General features: G+C 47.7%; 1 protein-coding gene across 3 annotated transcripts in view; it reads right to left on the reverse strand.

Moving 5' to 3' along the window:
* Positions 1–10,979, reverse strand: part of Gfod1 (glucose-fructose oxidoreductase domain containing 1) — a 98,265-nt gene extending 87,286 nt beyond the window's left edge. Inside the window, exon 1 of one of the 3 annotated variants that reach the window (XM_005066351.4) lies at positions 10,727–10,979. In XM_005066351.4, the coding sequence (XP_005066408.1) occupies positions 10,727–10,979 (253 nt within the window). The other 2 variants (XM_013110653.3, XM_040755896.1) reach the window with 2 other exon arrangements.
* Between the last annotated feature and the right edge of the window lie 12,264 nt (positions 10,980–23,243).

The raw sequence follows: 23,243 nt of genomic DNA on the forward strand, positions 1-23,243 counted from the left end.
TGATGCAAGTAGCATCAAGAATAGCCCAAAAATATATATTTTTTAATTTTGGACATTCCTTAAAATTTTGTGACTAGCAAATGACATGCATACTTAAGAGACACAGAGTGGTAATTTGACACAGGTCTACATAGGTGATGCTCAAATCAGGGTAAATAGCATTTCCATTGCTTCAGCTCTTATCCATTCTGCATGTGGAGAACCTTTAAACTCTTCACTTCTGATTATTTTGACCAAGCTGGACATTTCAGTCCACCATGTCCTGGGCAGTAGAAACCCTGCAGAGAGAGCTCAGCAGAGCTGGACAGTTCCTCTGGATAAGAATGCAGAGGGCTTTCCCCCTCCCCCTGCCCTTAAATGTATTTGTGCATTCTCATAATTTATTCATTCGGGATCTTTTTAATGTGCATGAGCATTTGTCTATATGTATGTATGTGTAGCACATGTATACAGTGCCTGCAAAGCCAGAAGGCATCAAATACCCTGGAAGAGGAGGTACAGGTGGATAGGAGAGGCCACATAGGTGTTAGGAACTAGATCTTCTAAAAGAGCAGTTAGTTCTCTTAACTGTGGAGCCATCTATACAGCCCCTCATGTGTATTATCTATTTATTTATTTATCTAGAGACAGGGTCTCGGCATGTAGACAAACAGTTCTCAGCCTGTGGGTTGTGATCCCTTTGGGAGAGGGACAAATGGCACTTTCACAGTGGTCACCTAAGACCATCAAAAACATATTTACAATACACTAACAGTAGCCAAATTACAGATATAAAGTAGCAATGAAATATTTTATGACTGCGAGTCACAATATGAGGAGCTGTATTAAAGGGTCACAGCATCAGGGGTGTTGAGAACAACTGGTGAAGACCAAGACGGCATTTTGCTTCAGTCCCCCAAACCTAGAATTACAAGCAAGCACTACTGGGCCCAATTTACACCTTTCTTTGAAATTATTTAAGTTCTGCCCTCCCTTCCTAGTCCAGTGGAAGCCCAAACTCATTCCAGACCCTAACAAGCTAGGCTCAGCCATCCACACACCAACAAAAGAGATGGACAGTAGTGAAAAGCAGAGAAGGGGGTCCAGGGGCTAGAGAGAGATCAGGGCGTGAGAGTACTGGCTGCCCTTACAAAAGGTTCAGTTGCCAGCACACACGGGGTCACAACCACCTGATAACCCCAGTTCTAGGGGCTCTGACACCCTCTTTTGACTTCAGTGAGTACCAAGTACACACTTAGCATACATACATACATGTAGGCACACCCTCATACACCTAAAATAAAAATAAGTGAACCCTTAGAGAGACAGAGACAGGCAGAGAGAGAGACAGAGAGACAGAGAGAGACAGAGACAGAACGAGACAGAGACAGAGACAGATTGATCTATTAATGTGGCCACACAAGGAAGAGGAACAAAAGGAAGTCTAGGGACAGCCACCTACCCCTGCAAGTCCATCTTCAAGGTTCTGATGTGAGGCTCAGGTTTGCATACAAAGCAAGAGGCATGCATAACTAAGCAGTCCTCTGGCCAGGTGTGGTTATGCCCACCACTAACATGCCTGTGTCTGCCTCCAGTTTCTCTTGTGAGGTGGTCGGACAGGTTTTCACCTGTGCAATCTCTTCCTGGGAATCCCGTTCCTACTCTGGCTGGCACTAGATGCCAGGCAGCCTTTTCCTTCTTCCAACAGGAATTCCTGGAGAAATTCTAGTTCTTTGAGGGCCATTGTTTGAGTACACTGACAGCTGAAGGCGCGTCTTCCTTTAGATTATCCCCCCCAGGACAATTACACGAGAGGACTTGCTCTGTATGCTTACAGTCCTGGGTTTTATCCTCAACACAGGATATATGCGTGTGTCTATGTTATATCTGTGCATATATATGACCTTATATAAATAACAATCAAACTCACTGGATCTCACATACATTATTTCTTTTGACTGTTTTGCTATAATCAATTAGAAAAACAATGCACCGATGTAGTTCATAAAGCAAATAAAGGATGAGAACCACTACTATATCCAAACGCTATTGGTAACCACAGAAATGACAGCCAGGAGACAGCACCAGACATAAGCAGAGAAAACTGGGAAGTGGGGAGGGGCTGCACTTTCCAGGTGGCTGAACCCGCGATGAGTGCAGCAGGAAGCTGCAGACAGCTTTTGTCTACCACATGGGAAGCCGAGGAGGTTGGCGTGAGGAGAGATGGATGACAATGTTGACACACACAGAGAAGCAACATTAACTCTAGGAATATGCAATCCAGGCACCCAAGATCAGCTTTTGGGTTCCATGAGACGCCCCACATCCCTGTCACAAGTGATGATCGGTGTGAGGACTTGATAACTTCCGTGCTTCTGCTCATCACACACCTGTGAAGCTACTATGACGGTCCCTCAGCATCTTCAGCACAGGTTTACTGTCCTGGAGAATACCAGAATCTCTGGGTGCTCAAACCCCTTTTGTGAAAAGGAACATTGTTTGCACAGAACCTACGTGTATTACCCGTGCACGTTAAATCCCATCTAAATGTAAGCACTGTAAGAACTGCATTGGCTGGGGGATGGTGACAAGGAAAGGTTTATGTGTGTTCAGTACAGATGCAGTTTCTTCTTATGGATACTTTCCACCTGTAATTTATTGATCTGAGCCCGCAGAATCCATAGACCTTGAATGCTGACTACACTGAGTTTGCATTTTGAAAAGCTTGGCTTGGATACCTTCCCTTTGGGGAAGGAAGGAAGAAAGGGAGGGAGGGAGGAAGGAAGGGAGGGAGGAGGGAGGGAGGGAGGGAGGGAGGGAGGGAGGGAGGGAGGGAGGGAGGGAGGGGAGGGGAGGGAGGGGAGGGGAGGGGAGGGGAGGGGAGGGAGAAAACTTGTAAATGTTATTTTCTGAATCTGGCAGAAAATATGAAAAACATTTCAAAAGGCTTGGTAGAATACTTGCTTGACATGCACAAAGACCTGTGTTCTATGCCCTGCACTGCATACAACCAGGAATGGTGCTGCGTGTCTGCAATCCTAGTACAGGAGGTAGAGACAAGAGATCAGAAGTTCAAAGTCACCTGTAGCTACATAGTGAGTTCAGATCCAACCTGGGATGCACAAGATGAGATCTCAAAAAGAAATGTTTTTAATTGAAAATAAGAACCATTCAATCTAGGCACAGATTGTGACCAATACCTGTAATCCCAGTACCCAGGAGGCTGAAGCAGGGGCATTGCCCCAAGTTCAAGTCCAGTCTGGACTATAAGGTGAGACACTGTCTCAAGGCCTACCCCTCCCCATGAAAAAGCATTATATATGTATGTATATATATGTATGTATATATATATATATGCCAGCTAGAGAATCGATCATATGAGAGACAAAAAGAAAGGAATGTTTATTGAGCCAATACATAAAACTGAGCGGGGACCAGCAGGCCAGATCTTGACATAATCCTTCTCCTTTTAAATGTCCCACATGGTAGTATCACTTGCTCCATTTCACTGGCGAGACTAACAATAGGTACTGAGTGGGGCTGGTGAGAAGACTCAGCAGGTAAAATTATGAGTTGGATCCTTAGAATTCAAGATGAGAAGTAAAGGACCGACCCCCAACAGTTGTCTTCTGACTGCCACATGATTGCCATGACACACACAATGATTATTTCAAAAGGGCCAGTGAGATGACTCAGTGAATGAAAGTGCTTACTGTACAAGCCTAGAGACCTGAGTTCAATCCCCAGAACCCACTTAACTAGTAGAAAGGGAGACCAACTCAAAGTTGTCCACAGACATGCACATACACGCTATCTTTTTGAATTCTTAGTAATAATTTTTAAAAGAAATACCTGCCCCACAAGTCACATAGCAGCGGCCTGTAAGTAGTTACTTTAACCATACACAACATTTTATACGACAAGGCTCCTTCCTAGGTCACAGCTAGCAAATGTGTCACAATATGTCTGCGTATTAAGCTTGCTTTCTTATTTCCTCTTTCATGTCATCCTCCTGGTTCAGGTATCAAAATGTCCAACTTCATTTTCTTTCTCCATCCAAGACAAACTACAGAATTGTCCATCCCCAAAGTCTGACACACCCAGCAAATGCTCTTTCAAGTGCATCTTGTATCAGTTAGATACCATGAACCTGGTCATGCTTGGGCTTTTCTAACCATAAACAGAGTAATTTCTCTCATTTACATAATGCCCATGGGCTTCCTCAATTCTCCACCAAACTGCTAGACTAAAAACCATTTCCTGCTGTGCACAGGGGCAGGAACCCAGAGAACACAATCACTTCTTTTTTTGCAGTGTTAAGATAGGAAGAGAGCCAAAAGAAACTCCGGGGAAGAACTGGAAATTCAGGGGCTGCTGGAATATCAGAACGGCTCCTGTCAAGTCCAAGTCCGTCCTTGTCACCTTCTGCAGCCTGGATGATCATGGTGCTGCAGCAATGGCCTAAGACCGTCCATTCTCTCCTCTCTCCCAGCAGCCCCTCTCAGTGCTACAGCAACCACCACTGCCAGGAGACGGTGGACTGTTCTAGGTCCTTAGCTAATGATGCCAAATGCCAAACGAGTTGGGGCAAGAGTCAGGCACAGGGAGACCAGAGCCCAAGGAACACAAGAGCTCAAGGAAAATCTCCAGCTTTACTCACTGCCCCAGGGAAGCCTTTCATTCCCCTGGGTCTTTCTTCACAGCCCACCTCCAACCATGAGGGCAGGGACAAAGCAGTAGGTATTTTTGGCACAGTCCTGAATGGCAATTACTCTTGGAGGGAGCCCCCCCCCTGTGTTTCCAAAGGCGGAGTGCTTTAATAACTCCAGTGTCTAGTCTAGCTGGTCCAATATTGCAACCGTGAGATAGATGGAAATTGCTCATCTAGGTTACTACCCAGGAATCTGTATTTTGAAGGGCTCCCAGATAATACCACTGAACAGCAAAGTTATAAGGGGGCAGAATACCATACAGCACACAAAAACTGCTATGTTGATGGGTGCATCCCGTTCCTAACCTGTGATTCCTGAGATGACATGCTCATACAACAAAAGGTGCTCTGCCTTCACCGGTCATTCAACAGGTATTCATGGCCTGTCTGCTGTGAATATCTGTATATCTGGCACTGTATGGGAGAGGGGGGCAGATTTATACAGGGATCAAGACAGACAAAAAGTTCTGCCCTCAAAGAGCTGCCTTCCACCAGAGGGACAAAGGGCAGTTAAGATGACACCCATGAGGCTTACCAGCTATGAGAGTGTCACCAAGAACAGAAAGGAGACCACAGAGACAGAGATGAACCAAGAGGTGGAAGAGAAACTTTTGATGGAAGAGGAGGCCAGAAAAGTCACTCCTTCAAAATATAGATCTGTAGAGAAAGTTAGCCATTCAAAAGGAAGGGAGAGAGTAGTCCATCCATCCAAAGGCAAGGAAGAAGCCATCTACACAACCATCCAGAGCCAGTGCAAAGACCCAAAGAGTCAGATAGTTGGCTGGGAAATTCGAGGAACATAACAGAGGTCTTCATACTGACAAGTGGTGCATCCAAGATTGATCCCCATTGCTCAAGAGTTTAAGAGGCATAGTGGCGGCAGTACATCCCGAATCCAAGTACCGCCTAAGCATGAGTGTTAGTCCAACTTCCACAAGAACCACCATGAGAAATGCCACTTGCCGGTGTTATGCGTGTACAAACTCCTACACATTCCCCTTTCCCATGGTACAGAGAATCCACTGGGCCTACACAGGCAGCCAGACAGCTGCTGTACTTCCTAAGGAGAGAGGGCTGCTGCAAGAGGACAATGTTTTGGCAGGTTCTGGCTGACCCAGGGCTAGCTAGGAAGTGATACTGGCCTGACCTGCTAGCCTGTCTGGACTACACAGTGTGAAACCAAACTATAGTAGCAACCTGCAGGCACCTGTAGTCCAGGGCCTTGCTGGGAGCAGCTCAGAAGTAAACTGACAAACCTCAGTGTGCCAGGCACCAGGCCATCTGCAGTCTCCATGTCAAATGAAATGAGAATATGCCCCCTGGTCAGCTCTCGGTGTGTGCATTGATGCTACAAATACATTAGTGTGTACAAAATGGCAGCGCCTCAAGATGACTCATTCCATGCTTTTGTAAGATGGGAAACAACCTAAATGTTGAACAACAGGATGCAAGTCAAACACACTTTAGTTTCACCCATACAACGAAATCCTAGATAGCCCAAGGCATGACTAAGGATGCACTCACATTCTAACTATATGCATGCGTGTGTGCATGGAGGGCATATATTTGCATATAACATAAACACATTGCATGTATGTACATATGCATTCAATTATCCTTATCTGCAGGTGCGTGGTTTCAGATCCCCATGGGTACACAGATGCTCAAGTCCCTTACTTAGAACAGCTTAGCGTTTATGTGTAGCCTACATGAGTCCACCCTGCTTTCGCCATCTCTAGACTGCTGGGAGTAGCTAATAGGATAGAAATACAGCATGTAGTGGTCTTGCTATATTGTTTAGAGGTGATGACAAGAAAAACATTTGTATTTATTCAGGACAGGTGCAATTTCTTTTGGTTTTCAGGTATTTTTGATTCATGATTGGTTGAATTCACAAACACATAACTCACAAACATGGAGGGCCAACTGAATATAATACACTAAAATTTTACATAATATTAAATGTTTTTAATATACATACAAGCTAACACTGTCACGACAGAAAGCACGTTTCCAGTAGTATGAATGGGAATTTGCCAATCACCCAAAAGGGGACATGAAAATTCTTACATGTGTATTTACCACTATAGTCAGAAAAATCTTGAATAGAAGACACTGAAAAAAAGTTGTGAGGTGGATTGCCTCAGAATGGGGTACACTTACTCTATATTGTGTACATTTATAGTGTTTGAAACTTGTACCATGTAAATATATAGCCTATTCAAACTAATTGAACACAATTTGAATTTTCAACAAACACATTCAAATTGGTTCTCAAAAGTACGAAGGTTCGCTTGGCTGTGCGTGCCTGCCTTGTGAGATGAATTCTTTGCTTCTGCCTCCAAGTCTGTGGCTTGTTGCTTCGCATCTCTGCCATGCCAGACTCTTACCCCTCGGGAGCGGTAAACCAAGTAAACCCTTTCTTGTATAAAAAAAAAAAAGTACGAAGGTTCATGGTGCTGGGCACCTAGATGGGCACATGAGGAAAGGGGCTGAGAAGCAGAGGACTGAGATTCAGAAGGGGCTGACAGATGACCAGTTTTGAAGGCTGCCCAATTCTTAATCCAACTGCAGGGACGGCAGTGCTCCTAACACAACCTTAAACATATGAGCCAAGAGTCTCTCCAAGAAACTCCCACTGGTAGCTTAACTGTGGCTCATGGAGAGGGGTGTGTGTGTGTGTGTGTGTGTGTGTGTGTGTGTGTGATCTCGAGGGTAAGATATTAGGGTAAAAATGTGACCAGTCAAAGCAGCAGCAGAGGAGTGACCAGCTGATCTTCTCTCCATACTTCCCAGATCAAAAAGGACTTTTCAAGCCCCTCCCTACTCCTTCCTGTGCCTCTCTATCATACCCTGCATCTTCCAAAATCTCTATGATCAATTCTTGTTAACTAGTTGCTGGCTCTGCTCCCGTGATCCAAGTTGACCTTTACTAACACAGTCTCGGAGTGTCACAGTGTGATCAAATATTCTTAAATATGTGTGTGTGTATTCGTGTGTATGTGTGTGTATTCATGTGTGTGTACACTCATGCTACAGTGCATATATGGTAATCATAGGGCAATGTCATGAAATCAGCTCTCTCCATCTCTTTATGGCCTCCAAGGATCAAACTCGGGTCTCCAGGCTTGCACAGCAGGCATCTCTACCCAATGAATCATCTCAATGGCCCAAGTTCACAGGATTCTTGAATGCCTTGCAGGGAGGGCTTAAGGCTGCTCGGGCTCATCAGAGGCCAGTTCCTGTTTGCCATGCCATCAAGCTAAGGCTTTTCCTAAAAGACAATGGGGCAGTATCTATGGCTCTGCACTGTAATTTGAAGCACTGTGAAGGATGAACCAGCAGAGGTGAGCCAAGACCTTCTGAAAAGTTCAGACACTGGCACTGACACCACGTGGGGAACCGATTCCAACAGTGGGGTAGAAAGCAACACAGGATCTCCCCAGAAATCTCTGACAGAAGGAGCTGTGGAAACCGAGCAGGCTTAAGAAAGAACCAGATAGGCTGGCTGGTGGGTGCAGCTCCCAAGCTGTATGGCCATGAGCAGCTCTAAGTCAGCGCTCTGAATCTGGGTAGCTTCACTTGTAAAAATCAGCCAGATGTCTACCTTAGAGACTTGCTTTATACCCAACAATCTACCGCACGGGCTGGCCCACAAGAGGTTCTCAGTTATAGGCAGCCCTAAATGGTGTACAAACTGTGTGTGGCAGAAATATCTCAACAGCAGCTATGCCAATGAAGCAGTGTAACTAGCCTAAAAAGAATTAAGATACTCTAAAGGGACAGCCCTCGCTTTGGCTATCAGACTATTAAAACAATGGACCCCAAGAAACCGGAATTCCCCTAGGAATCTCAGGCTGGGAGAAGAGAAAGCATAAAGCCTGAGTCAGCCAGAGGGGAAATTTTTCTCAAGGAAAATTTGCAATTTGTCAGTCCACCTGGTGGGAGGGTGGAGCCAAAACAATGATGGGTAAATTGCAGCTGGAGAGGAACTGCTCAGCCATGCATAGTTCTGGCCCTTTATCTAAACCTCAACCTCACTTCAAGACCTTGAAATTGACTTGGAGGGGTCACTGAGTCTCTCTTGTCCCTTCTCCCAATGTTGAATAGATTTCCTTTTCTATTCAACATTGTTTTAATTTACTTATGGAGGACAGGTGGTTAAACCTGGCTTGCTGAGGCACAGCATGTGACCTGAAGTCTGGTAACCGTGGGACTTGTTTTGTTTTGTTTTGTTTTTCAAGACAGGGTTTCTCTGTATTGTTTTGGAGGCTGTCCTGCAACTCGCTCTGTAGACCAGGCTGGCCTCGAACTCACAGAGATCCGCCTGCCTCTGCCTCCTGTGTGCTGGGATTAAAGGGGTGCGCCATCAACGCCCATCTTACCGTAGGAATTTTATGGAAGTTTTTGGAACTCAAAGGAGGATGTGTGTGATCCCACTAATTTCACTTGTCTGGTGTCCTCACCTTATCAGGCCATGCCATGGACTGAGTGACAGGTCTATCCCTCTGGCTGGTGTGGAAAAAGGACAATTCACCAGGACTCATTGGAGGGTGGCTCATTTCAAGTCCTGGTAAACGTAAATAAGTGCAAACCCTCCAACGGCACAGCCAAGGTCAGACTGATCACTGTTTGGGGTTTTCCACTTCCTGTGTTGTGTGTGTACAGCCTTCTAACCATGATTGTGAAGCCAGTCAAGAGTGGTCTCAAAGGTACCAGCAAGAGGAGCCTCACAGGGCTTCCAGGGAAGACGTCTAACACCTGTGCGGCCACGCGTACATTTTCCATAAGCACAGACTACCTTGAACCACCGGCAAATGAACTTAGAAAGGAAAAAAAAAAAAAAAAAACGTTTGCAGCCTGTCATGAAAGCACGAAGTCCTGGCTATCCCCCCGTCACATAGTAAATCAGTTAATAGCACCTCTGATGCTTCATTCTGAAGGTAACACATGTGGGTCTTGTCGATACTAAACAAAAACTTGTATGCATTCTTTTCTCTAGTGTTGAGAGCTGAAACCTAATGCCTTGTCTACTCCAGGCTGGTGCCCTACCTTGGTGCAACACCCCCAGTTCAGGAAGTGTTTCTTCACCAACTAAAACTCTGACACCCAAGGGTGTCAGTTAACGTCTGGGAATAGCAGAGTAGGGTTGTTTTAAGTATGGAAGAGAGCTGCTGATGGGCAGACTTGCTCAAGACATTCCTCCGTGCACAGCAGAGTCCCAGCCTGCTTGTAAACACAGCGTCTGGAAATATTCCGGGGGCAAAATACAGAGGTGCCATCGCACGTTTCCAAAGAAAATTGCAGCATCTGGCCTTTTCCCACACAAAGCATCCTTGCTTCTGAAACCACAATGCTCATCTCCTAAGAATATAAGGTATGTTATTCCCAACTTGAGTAGAAGACTACTCCTGAGAGACTGTGCCCAAAGGTTAAATTACAATCTCCACTAACCTCTGACACATCTGAGAATGTTCTAATAGACCCGCCCACTCTCCCTTCCACCGTCATTCCTTGCTTGCTTCCAAAGAGGTCATTCCAGCCAGCTGTCGCGTCTCTAATCTCACACTAACCTCACTTACAGTGGAAACAAACGACCCAAACGGGGTACCACAGCTGCAGACAACAGGTACACTGGGGAAAACCCCTGCCACGTGTGCGGCCCTTTATTCAAGGGTTCCTGGCCGCGCGCTCGCCTCTCCTAGACGCGCACGCACCAACACACCGGAGCACTAACACACACAGCTGGGGACCGAGTTTCTTGTCCCGGAACAGCAGCCCATCTTCAGAGCTCTACATCTGATCCACCTGGTTCCTATACCTGGAACCCAAACCTATTCCAGACTCCTCACCACGTACGTAGGGATGCGCTTCCTGGTGGTGCCCGGAGCGAAGCCTGGAGGCGGGGAAGGCCACGGACTGGGAATGGGAAAGCTGGGAGTAACATGCACGGTGTGGGAATCCCTAGGGCGTACGCTTCTGCAACTGGAGAGGACCCAGGCTAAAGAAGAGGGGGCTGGGGGAGGGGTCGCTCACCCAGGGTTTTGACAGCGATCTGCCTGGTGAGCGGCGGCGGCAGGTTGATGCACACCAAGTCTACATCCTGGTGCAGAAGCACCTCGTCGATGCGGCTAGTATAGAAAGGGACACTCATCTCCTTGGCCAGCTCCTCAGCTTCTTCCTGCGTGCGGCCCCACAGCGCCTTCACCGCGAAGCCCTCATCTTTCAGCAGCGGGATGATGACACGGGCCGTGAGGCTGGTGCCGAACACGCCCACCCCGGGAAGCATGGCTGCTCAGGTCCGCCCGGTTCTGCTTCTGCCGGGATCTCCAGTCAAGCACCCGCGCGCACGCCTCTCCCCAGACAGTCCCGCAATACCCGGCTCCTGCAGCCGAGCCCCGGGCAAAGCGCCCGCGTGCGGTGGCGTGACAGCGCACCGAACCGCAGACCCTGTAGGCTCCAGGAGCCTCAGAGCCGTGACCACTGCAGTGCCCGCCACGCGGCTATCGTGTCCTTCCCGGAGACAGAGGCAGGGACTCCTCCAGGACGCACGAGGCCCCGAAGTCCCGTGGAGCCCGGGCTCAGGCAGCGCTCCCGCCGCAGCGCCGGCCGGCTCCGTGCGCCCCGCCGAGGCCGCCCCATGGCCGGCTCATCCCCGCAGAATCTCTCTCCCGGGTCGCGCTCCCGCTTCGCCACTCTCTCTGAGCTACGGATCTCCTTTTCCCGCGGTCCTTAGTGCCGAGTGAAATAACCCGGAGGCCGACTAAGAATGAGGCTCGTGGTGTGCCAGGCGCCGATAGCGAGCTGCAACCCCGCAGCAGCGACCACCACCCGGCGCCAGACTCCTCATTCTGCTGCCATATTCGCTCGCTCGCAGCGCGCCTTGGGCGGCCTCGGCCCCGCTCGGGCTCGGGCTCCGGGATCCCGCGGGTACTAGGGCGGAGTTGGCGACTTTGACTGTCAGCGGCCGGGGTTCCTGCACCGCCCTTGCGGTAGCGCCGCGCGCCATTGGTCGACCAGCGTCGCCCCCGCCCCTGTCTCCGCCGCCCGAGGCTCTCGTTGCGCTCAGCGCCCGGCCCCTGAAACCCGGCTTGACTCCTCCCCGGCCCCGCCTGGCTAGCCTGCTGCCCTGGGGTGGCTTCCCTTTCTCTGCGCTCTCCGCCTCCGCCGCCGCCGCCTCCTAGTTGCGCTCCAAGCCCCGCCCAAGCAAGCAAATAAATATGTCAAAGCGGGGCGCGCCCTTAATAGACTAGGACCGGGTCCCTAGGAAAAGATGGGCGGAGGCCGGGACCCCGGGGAGACTGGAGGACCCCATGAGATGTGAGCAGCGTGGATCACTGCCTCCTCTCCCGAGTATTTTTCTATGTATGCCGGCACTGCCCTGGGGAAGCTTTCCAGGCACTTAACCATGGGGTTGTTGGAAACCTATTTCACTGATGAAGAAAATGAGCTCCGGGAAGGTTAAGGGACTTGCTCAAGGTAACACACATAAGCAACAGTCCTGGGATCTGAATGCAGACACCAGCGTCTCAGCCGTGAATCCCTAGAGTTCTGACTCTAAGTGTGCCCAGTCCAATCCCAAGCCAACCCTGGCTGTGCAATCACCACTCCACGTTTGTGCCCCATGTGACACGGTTGACTTCACCCAGAACGGGGTCCTCGCACTGATTGTTGAGGCTTGTCTTCCAGAGGCATGTGTGCTTTCTGCCACTCCTACCTCCTGCCCTCGGCTTGGGTTCCTAACCACTGAGCTTCTCGAGGTCTTTACTACATCTGGGGACCGGAGGATGCTGGGGACCCTCAGAACGAGATGCATGGAAAGTCCTAACGGTGGTGGTGACCCAGGGAGCCTGATTTTCGACCATATCCTCAGCATTTATCACACGGCTGCTAGAAGATAGCAGGCACTCAACTAAATGAAAGAACGGATATTCACCACCTGTCCCTTCGTGCCCACTTAGTGCTGGGAGGAAGGAGTCAATGCCAAAGGGCAGGGGCACCTGCCCTCTGGCTTAGTGTTTTTGGAACGATCAGGCTCCTGCTGTCTGTCATGTTCAGCCCTGGCTGTCAGTTCTAGCTGAAGAGACACGTGGTCTGCTCCAACATAAGCAGTGGAAAACATGACACTCCGGAGGGTTCAAAGCAACTCGTAACAAATGGCAGGGAGGCGGGGCACATGGCGAGAGCTGTACACCGAAAAAGGCTTGTGTGCGTGCGTGGCAATGAGAGGAGGCAAAGTTGACCTCGGGACATTACTAGAAAGGACAAAGTGCTCCGGGACTGGCAACAGCCCGAGCAGGGTGGAGGCAAAGAGCAGAGGAGAACTGCTGACAGCCGGCAGAGAAGCGTTAGAGAAGAGTGGGTGCCACCAGCCCTGCCAGGGCAAGAACCATGGCAGGAGCACCAACGGGCAGGCGCTGGCATCAGCAGCAGACAGGTGTGCTCAGTGTCCTGCGTCAGAGGCGGGGAAGCTCATCAATGTCTGAGGTGGATATCTTGGCTTAAAAGCCAGAGGTGGGAGCTGACTCTTGGCTCTGCCTGTTTCTAGCTGTGGGACTGGGCACTAAAACCTTCTCCAAGCCCGTCTGCAAAGGGGGACAGCAGTTAACACCGTGAAGAGCCACGTAATGTGACATTCATAAAGCCCTAAGAAAGATACTCCCTAGAAATGCTCTATGTGATATATATATGCCCTCTATTTTGACATTTATTTCTATTTATTACATACGTCCTACTTAAAAGTAAGTATTGGCCTGTGTATATAATCTCCGTGGATTCTGCTATAGTTTTGTTGTTGGGGGGTTGTTTGTTGGTTAGTTTGGTTTTTCTTAATTCTGTTTATATGTATGAGTGTGGGTATATGTCACTTGAGTGCATATGCCCTCAGAGGCCAGAAGATGGCATTGAAGCCCTTAGAGCTGACAGGTGGTTGGGAGCCATCCTATATGAGAGTCGGGAACAGAACACAAGTCCTCTGGAAGGACGGCAGGCACTTTTATTTGCTCAGTCATCTTTCCAGCCTGGTTTGGTTTTGTGTGATAGGGTCTCCTGTAGTCCAGGCTGGCATCCAACCCACTCTCTAGGGGAGGATGACCTTGACTGAACTTCTGGTCCTCCTAGCTCCATCTCCCAAGCCCATATCACAGGAATGTGCATATATACCCACTCAGTCCCCTGTTACATCAGCAGTCCCTGTTATCCACAAGTGAGATAAGAGGGTCTTTTGTGGATGTCTTTCGAAAGAAGGCTAGGGCTGGCAAGATAGCTCAGTGGCTAAGGGTGCATGCCACTAAGTCTAGTGACTTAACTTTTGTCCCTGGAACTTCCATTGTAGGAGAGAGCTGACCTCCATGTGTGTGCTATGACACGTGCGTGCACGCATATACACACAATAACTAATACAATTTATTAATTAAAAAAGAAGTGTAGCCAGAACATGGTAGCACATGCCTTTAAATTCAACACTCAGGAGGCAGAGGCAGGCAGGCAGATGTCTGAGTTTGAGGCCAGTCTATTCTGCAGACCTGTTCCAGGTCAGCCAGGGCTATACAGAGAAACCCTGTATCAAAACAACAACAATAATAGCAATAGTAATATATATGTGTGCATAATTAAAAAGTGTTTTACATAACTATCTCCTGAACTTTAATTGCCTTCGGGAATTTGCTGGGCTTGCTAGAGAAAGATCAGCATAGCTGGCTTGACTGCTGATGTTTCCTCATAGAAAGAATGGGTATTGGGGGGGGTCATAGAGTCATCACCTAAGTATACAGCCATCCCTGCCTTATTGGATATAATTCTACCCTAATTAAATGTAGCCTTGGGGTCTTTGGGAAGAACTAGAGACTGAATAGGTGGTAACCAAATAGAAGAGGGACCTCTGTCTACACAGCTGTCTGGAGTCATCATCCATGCTGAGTGCATGCTGTCCAGTGTGGCTGCTTTAAGATCACTCCTTCTGGTAACCCCTTGCCCATTGCTCTGTAAGTGAGCCTAATAAACTCATTGGTTCCCACCTTGGTTTGTCACTGGGAACTTAGGAGGAGGGGTAGGCATTGTTTTAATCTCCCCCAGGGAAGGGATTTTAGCAACAAAGAAGACCATTTCCCCCTACTCTGGTGGAGTATTCAAGTCAGGGTTACCAGCAGCTGGACACTGTCCTTGCTGGTCCATCTGCGTTCACTCCATAGTCTCCACTCAGCAGCCTCAGTGAACTGGTTGATCTTTTCAAAGGTGAGTCAGGCCATGTCCCACCAAACTCCACAGCTACAATGGATTCCAGTCACACTTAAATTCCAAAGTCCTTAGGGCACCAGAATGACCCTACCTAACCTGTCTTGACCTCACTCTGATCTTGCATGGTTCAGTACTCACAACTTCCGGCTACAGACTCTGTATTCCAGCATGTTGGCCTCCTAGCCATGCACCCTGAAGGCTCATCTTGCTCTTGTCTAGAGGCCTTTGCACCAGCTGCTCTCTCTGCCTCTCTGCCTCTCTGTCTCTCTGTCTCTGTCTGTCTGTCTGTCTGTCTCTCTCTCTCTCTCTCTCACACACACACACACACACACACACACACACACACACACACAAAGGCTTACTGCTGCTCACTTTGCTCAGGTTTGTGCTTAGACTTCCCCTCCTTAGATCAGGCCTCGCCTGACCACCTCATCTGAAATGACATCCTTGTCATATTTCATCCTTTATCGCTGTTTCCCACCATATCATCTGATCATCATCCCTTGCCTAACAGATTACAGACTCACAGAGATCAGAAGTACGCCTGTCTCCTTTGCTTCCGAATGCCCAGCTCCTGCAGACATTCAATATATAAAGTGTGGCCTTCGAGAGGTGACCAGGGTTTAATAAAGTCATCAGGATAGAGTCCCATGATTGAATTCACAGAAGGAGAAAGGCCGGCAGAGACAGAATTGTGTTGTCTGTCTCTTCCCAATGAAGCCTGACGCCACTCCAGGTCACTCTAGAAGGTCAGCATCCCCAGATGTGGCCCTCACCCTTAGACCAAACCCTGAGCCCAAACAAACCCCCTTTCTTTATATTTACCTGTTATGTGTCACTGTGTTATTAGCAAGAGAATGCGATTTCTGGGGATGTAGATTGTCTTTAGAACTAAGTGAAGCATGCGCACAAAAATGATTCAGGCACTGGAAATGCCAGATCTCTCCTTGGGTGCTAACGTTGGGAGACTTTTGGTTTAGGACATGAATTGAGACATCCTGGGGCTGCAGGGGCTCATGGAGGGTGGGAATAGATAAGGCTTTCGTAATTGCAATGAAAGCCTGAGGCCATATGCAGAGAGAAAAGAGAGCTGGACCTGGTTCCAAGAGGCATGCTGAAGTTAGAAGGGAGAATTTCTAGACTGATGGAGGCTATACTCAAGGTGGAGGAGCCTGGATATGACCTGGAGTTGCCGAAAGATTTAAACCACGTCTTTTACCCCCCAGCATGGATAGCTTGCAAGGGGGCTGAGGCACAACCCTGACAGAGACCCCCGACGTCACCCAGGACTGAAGGGAAGAAAGGCCTGCTCAGAGAGCGAAAGAGGTCAGATGGCTTCTCAGAAGTGGATGTCGTCTGGGTGTGCACTTGTGTCCTACTGGTTTGGTAGGTCTTGCTTCATCTGTTCCACACACAGCATGATTCTGAGTATGCCTCCACCCCGTGCTGTGAATGGAACATATGAATTGACAATGTTAGCACACATGTGGTGTTCTTTACTGGTCTCATGTGTGTGGTATTCTTTACTGGTCTTATGTGAAAGCCTTGCCCTGGATGCCACCTAATACAGCCTGACATTTAGACATTCACAAACAGTGCTGACAGGGCCTGGAGAGATGTCTCCAGGGTAAAGGTCACGTACTCGTAGAGGACCTAAGTTTGGTTCCCAGTGACTGTATCAGGTGGCTCACAATCACTTTTACTCCAGCTCCAGGGGATCCAATGCCCTCTTGTGGATTCAGTGACTCTTTGAGCATGCTTGGGCACATGTATGCACACATGCACACAGAGGCACATGCATACATGCACACAGATATACATGCATGTGCATATGTGTATTGAATGTCCACCCAAAGTCCCATGTGTTTAAGGCTCAGCAGGGAAGCACTGAAATCTTTAGGAGCTGAGGCCTGACTGGAGGTCCTTCAGTCACTGGAGACATGCTCTTATAGGGAACTATGGAACCCTGGCCTCGCTCTCCCTTGCTTTTTGTTTCTTGGTCATGAGATGACCACTTTTGCTCCATGCCATTTCACCTGGCACTCCACCAGTGGCTGAAGCAATGGATCTATCTGCTTGACCATGGTCTGGAGTCTCTACAACCAAGAGCCCAGATCAATCATTTTTCTTGACTTATTACCTCAGGTATCTTTTTTTTGTTGGTTTTTTGTTTTTGGTTTTTTTTTTTTTTGGTTTTTTGTGACAGGGTTTCTCTGTATTGTTTTGGAGGCTGTCCTGGAACTCACTCTGTAGACCAGGCTGGCCTCGAACTCATAGAAATCCACCCACCTCTGCCTCCTGAGTGCTGGGATTAAAGGTGTGCGCCACCAACGCCCAGTTTACCTCAGGTATCTTAATATGGTACAAAATAACTGGCTAATACACCCCTTTGCCCAGGACTTAGCTATCAGCCTCTGCTGCTTTCATGTGGGTGAAGAGTTGAGCCCCATTTGAGTGTAATTTAAAATAATTTGGGGCTGGGAGAGAGAGCATGAGGACTGGAGTTCAGATAAAAACTGTCTGTAACCAGGCTGCAACTGCCTCAGCTTGTCTCTGGCCCCAGGGCTAGGGACAGCTAGAGAGGATCCTGGGACTAACTGACCAACCGGTCTAGCCAAACTGGTGAGCTACTGGCTCAGGGAGAAACCTTGTCTGAGAAAGTAAGGCAGAGAGCCTGCAGAGGCAGCTCAGTGAACAAGAACACTGGCTACTCTTCCAGGGGTTCCGATTTTCAGCCACCACATGGCAGAGCACAACCATTGTAATGACATCCAGTGACCTCTTCTGGTGTGCAGATATGCATGCAGACAAAGCACCCATCCATATACAAAAATACGTAAGTGAATAAAGAAAAAGTAGAGAATGACTGACAAAGAAGCTCAACGTTGGGTTCTAGCCTTCACATGCATGTGCATACACATATACATATTCTGTATACACACCTCCCACACACATACACACAAAACCTGTACACACCTCACACAAAAATAATTGTCACATGACTAAATTTTAGGACCTTTAATCGTTTTAGAAATAAGATGCGGAAGCAGGAGAGATGGCTCAGTGGTAAGAGTACTTGCTGCTCTTCTAGAGGACCTGAGTTCAGTTCTTAGCACTCACGGCCAACAGCTTACAACCGCTTGTAACGCCAGTTCCAGGGATCCAGCACCTCCTCCTGGCCTGTGCAGGCATACATACACACCCATGCACATAAAGAGAATTTAATCCAAAGGAAATTTTAAAAAGGAGTCATTTCCTTGCTTCTAGAAGATGTGACTTGGAATTTCTTCTCATATTAATATAGTTCAGTAATAATTTAACGTACTTTTCAGTGTAAAAAACATTTGTAAATATTATGGCAATTTCTCAAAAGGGAGATGTTATGTCAGATGGGTTACATACACCTATAATCCTAGCATGCGCTGAGTGAAGATAAGAGGGTCACATCTCAAACTTAGCACGGGCCACACGGTAAGATCTTGTCTCAAAAGCAAAAGCAAAACCTGCTCCGCCTCCAGAAAAGAGGGAACATGGGATATGACACTTCACACTGACATACCCAAGATAAACAATTGGGTTCCTATGTCCAGTGATTGTGGGAAATACGTGAGTATTTTAATACAACACAAAGGAATAATGTCTTGCTATTAGATATGGTTTTTGTTCCTTTTTGACACAGAATGGAAACAGGCTTTGGTTATTTTTAACCGAGTGGCCACAAATAGGCAATAACATTATAAATAATACCTACCTCGTGACATGGCTTTGGCCTTTGCAGAACTCAAGCAGTATCCAACAGAAAAGTGTGACTAAGCTGTGGTGCTGGAAGCCATACAGCAGGCTACCTAGCAGTTTGCAAATGTGGTCCTGAAGCTGAGTGCTAAGCTGGTTTGTAGTAGTTGAGGCTGTTAAAGTATTCGCTCATCTTTAGCTTCCAACTCTTTCCCTCCTAAGTTTAAAGCAGCTGCCACTTGTTGAGGGCTTGCCATGTGTGGGACACTAAGTTCAGCTGAGGGAATGTGTTATCCCCCTGGCTCCTTCAGGCAGGCGCAGCTATCTCCATCATTGCACCTAGGAAACTGATTTTGAGATTTTAGTAACTTGGGGCTGGTAATGTAGCTCAGTTACTTTGCATGGTATACATGAAGCCTTGGATTCAGTTCCCGGCACTGAACAAAGCCAGGAAGGATAGTGGCATGCACCTGTGCACCCGTAATCCCATCTTCCAGCAGAGGAGGACGAGGAGTTCAAGGTCATCCTCATTCTTGGCTATGTAGTAAATTAAGGGCAAACTTGGACTTCTCTCTGTCTCTGTCTCTCTGTATCTCTCTGTGTCTCTGTCACTGTCTCTCTGTCTCTCTGTATCTCTCTGTCTCTCTGTCTCTGTCTCTCTGTCTCTCTGTCTGTCTCTGTCTCTCTCTCTGTCTCTCTGTCTCTCTCTGTGTCTCTGTCACTGTCTCTCTGTCTCTCTGTCTCTCTCTGTCTCTCTGTCTGTCTCTGTCTCTGTCTCTCTGTTTCTGTCTCTCTGTCTCTCTGTCTGTCTCTGTCTCTCTGTCTGTCTCTCTGTCTCTGTCTCTCTGTCTCTCTCTGTGTCTCTGTCACTGTCTCTCTGTCTCTCTGTATCTCTCTGTCTGTCTCTGTCTCTCTGTCTCTGTCTCTCTGTCTCTCTCTGTCTCTCTGTCTCTCTCTGTCTCTCTGTCTGTCTCTCTGTCTGTCTCTGTCTCTCTGTCTGTCTCTGTCTCTCTGTCTCTGTCTCTCTGTCTCTGTCTCTCTCTGTCTGTCTGTCTGTCTGTCTCTCTCTCTCTCCACTCCATATTCAGGAAGTATGCTGTGTCCATGACTACACTAAGCCCCTATTGTTCAGCTCCTCACCCCACCCCCACACCAGGCATTCTCTAAGAGAAGGGAAACACTCTAAATTCTCCCGAGGAGGGTCACAAGAGCATCCAGAGAGGATCACAAGAGTGGCCATCTAGATAAGGAAAAGGGGAGCTCTACTGCAGTTCCTGGGGGCAGGAGCCTGAGTAGTGACAACCTTGCCTACCCTGGACTCCTCCTAGGACAGCCCTTCATGCTCCTGCTCCACCAATCCACAGAGAGCTTTACAGAGCATTAGGCAGTCAATGACAAGTTTGAAGCCCCACTTTCCAGTTGCAATCCACCTAAATCCCTCAACAGACAGAGCAGGCTCCACACGCTGCCCCGCCACTCCAATCAATACAAAGCATTTTGACCCCATGTCTCTTCTGCTCTTGTCATACTTGCGCTCTCTGGTGCCTCCTGCTCACCTGACTCTACCTGAGGGCGTTTGTACTTTCTGCTCTCTGCCCTAGAAATGTCATCCTTCTGCCCTTCATCTTCAGAGCTGGTTCATTTTTAGCCACAGGACTTAGCTCAGTATCTCCCCACCCACTGACAGTAGTAGGCTGCTGTGGTTTCAATGTGAAATGTCCCCCACAGGCACCTCTGTGGTACACCAGGGGGCCAGCGGGTGACCCAGCCGAGGAAGGTTGCAGAACACTTAGGAGGTGGAGACTTCCTGGAGGAAGTGGATCGCCGGGGGCGGGCCTTCAGGTTTCTTAGCATGGTTCTACTTCCTGTCTGTTCTCTGCTTGTTTGCTTTTAATTTTTTTTTTCAGGTTGGAAGCTGGTGCACTCAAAAACATGAACCAAAACCAGGGGATCTTTAGGACTAAGCAGGCACACACCCCAGCTTATAGATAGACAGAGAAATGTCCTGGGCTCAGCAGACCCTTGTGATGCCACCTCTTATCGGTACACTAATGTTTTAATGAGGACCAAAGAGTTCCTAGAAATAACCTTGGGGTGAGTAGGGCTGGGCAAAGTCAGGAAACATCACACTATCTAGGGAGACATTGAATCTGTAGAGGATGTGAACCCAGAAATGACCTGGGGATCATCAGGCTTCTGCATCTTGCCACACTCTGTTCTGGGATTTGAGGGTTCTGTCACAGGAGCTGGGCTTAAATCCCCTCTGTTTGGTGGACCCTCCCTTCCCGGCCATGTTTCACCCTGAAGATCCTGCAACCTGCTCTCTGATTTTTGACTGGGAATGCAATGTGACCAACCTCCTGTTTCTGCTTTCTTCGTGTTAAACCTAAACTCTAATAATAATAATAATAATAATAATTAATAATAAATAAATAAATAAATAAACTTGGTGGTGGTGCATACCTTTAGTCCCAGCACTTGGGAGGCAGAGGCAGGCAGATCTCTGTAAGTCTGAGGCCAGCCTGGTCTACAGAGCAAGTTCCAGGACAGCTCGGACTGTTACACAGAGAAACCCTGTCTCAAAACACAGCCACTCAAAAGAAGAACTCAAACTGGTTCACTGGCAGCTATATCTCAGAGCCTCAGCCTGTCCTTCCTGCCTCACTATCAGAAAACAAAAGTAAATAAATAAATTAGCCATAGAAGCATGAAAGGCCAAGTTATGGGAGTTAGTTCTCTCCTTCCACCACGTGGGTCTTGAGTATTGAACTCAGGACACCAAGCTTAGCAGCAAGCTCCTTTACACATTGAGCCATCTTGCTGGCCCTCTTTCTTGCTTTTCAATTAATATTTTTTGTTAGCATACAAAATAAGGGCTTCATTATGACATTTTCCTGCATATACATCATTGTATCTCCCTGGTGTTCACAACTCTCACGATCCCCTTCTCTACGCACTGGTTCCCTTGTTCTCTCTGGACAATCTCCCTTTTACTTTCATGTCACCTGTATATAATTATGTTGCACACACCTATTCATAATGTACATATACATATATATAATATTTTTTTTTGGTTTTTCGAGACAGGGTTTCTCTGTGGCTTTGGAGGCTGTCCTGGAATTCGCTCTGTAGACCAGGCTGGACTCGAACTCACAGAGATCCGCCTGCCTCTGCCTCCCGAGTGCTGGGATTAACGGCGTGCACCACCAACGCCCGGCCTATAATATATTTTTAACTCTCAATTATTCATATGAGAGAGAACATGATATTTGTCTTTCTGGGCCTGACTTCTTTTACCAAACATGATAACTGCCAGTGCCATTCATTTTTCTGCAAATTTTATTCTTTATGGCTGAGTAAAACTCAAAGAACAAATAAATAAGTAAATAAATAAATGCCCAGCAAGATGGTTCGGAAAGCAAAAGCGCTACCCAAGCGTGATGACCTGAGTCAGATCCCAGGAGCCCATGAGAGGAAGAGAACTGACTCCTGAAATCTGTCTTTTGACCTCCATACACACCGCAAAGGCATGCATGTACACACACACACACACACACACACACACACACACACACACACACGGCACAGGTGTGTACACACATACATTAAAAAATTAATTAACTAGGTAAAAAAAACAAAAGCATTCCATTGTTTAATTTAGCCCCTTGTTTTCTTTGTTTTTTAAAAGTACCAATTGACATTGTTACACATGTCACATTGTTACAACTGTGTACCTGTATGTTTAAGAAGAAATAGAATAAAAAGTAGCATCCCTCAGTCTGCACGTCTGCTTCTCTTTCTGTCTCACAGTCACAGGAAAGAAAAGAGATTTGAATGTGTAGGTGGCCTCCCAGGCCCTGGTCCTGTGGTTGGAAGCCTTTTACCTCCAGTCCAACCTCAGAGCCCTGAATATGAGTGCATCATGGGAGGAGTCTCGGGTGTTCTGTGTCCTGCTCTGTCCTGGGGTCACAGGAAGCTTATGGGTGTCACTCTTTGGCCCAAGAAGGGAGTCAGTCACGTTGAGCTCTGGGAGAGTGAGAATGAGTTTAAAGTACAGCAGGATCCCATGTGAGGATCCAGATACATCCAAGGTGTTCTTTGGAGTCCTCAAAGCTGGGATGATGCGAGCCCTATACCATACTTACCAGAAAAATAACCTTACACAGCCACATAGCAGTAACTAATAATAATAGTGATAATAGTATGCAGTAGTCTAAGATTCTTAAGACTTATGAACTGTTTTGAATCTGGAATTTTCCATTTAGTGAACCTCTCAGGCTGAGGTGTGAAAGTCCCCAGCAAGCTCTGCATTAATGCTGTTCTGTTAACTTTTTCCTGCTTCAGTGTGCAGGGAGGGGGACAGCACCAGGGCAGTGTAAGTAAACAGGAAGCAAGTGTGGTGGGCTGTCTGTACAAAGCAGTACGCATCAACAAAAGCCGCTTAACAAATTATTAAACATTCGAGGGAAGGGGGGTAGGGAAGAGGAGAGAGAGAGCAGAAATAATACATATATACACAAACACACACACATAGACAGACAGACAGGCAGGCCAAGGTTTTCACCTTGGCCGGTCTGGAATTTGC

The sequence above is a fragment of the Mesocricetus auratus genome, unplaced genomic scaffold (genome assembly GCF_017639785.1).
Source record: "Mesocricetus auratus isolate SY011 unplaced genomic scaffold, BCM_Maur_2.0 Super-Scaffold_100013, whole genome shotgun sequence".
NCBI classification, from domain to species: Eukaryota; Metazoa; Chordata; class Mammalia; order Rodentia; family Cricetidae; genus Mesocricetus; species Mesocricetus auratus.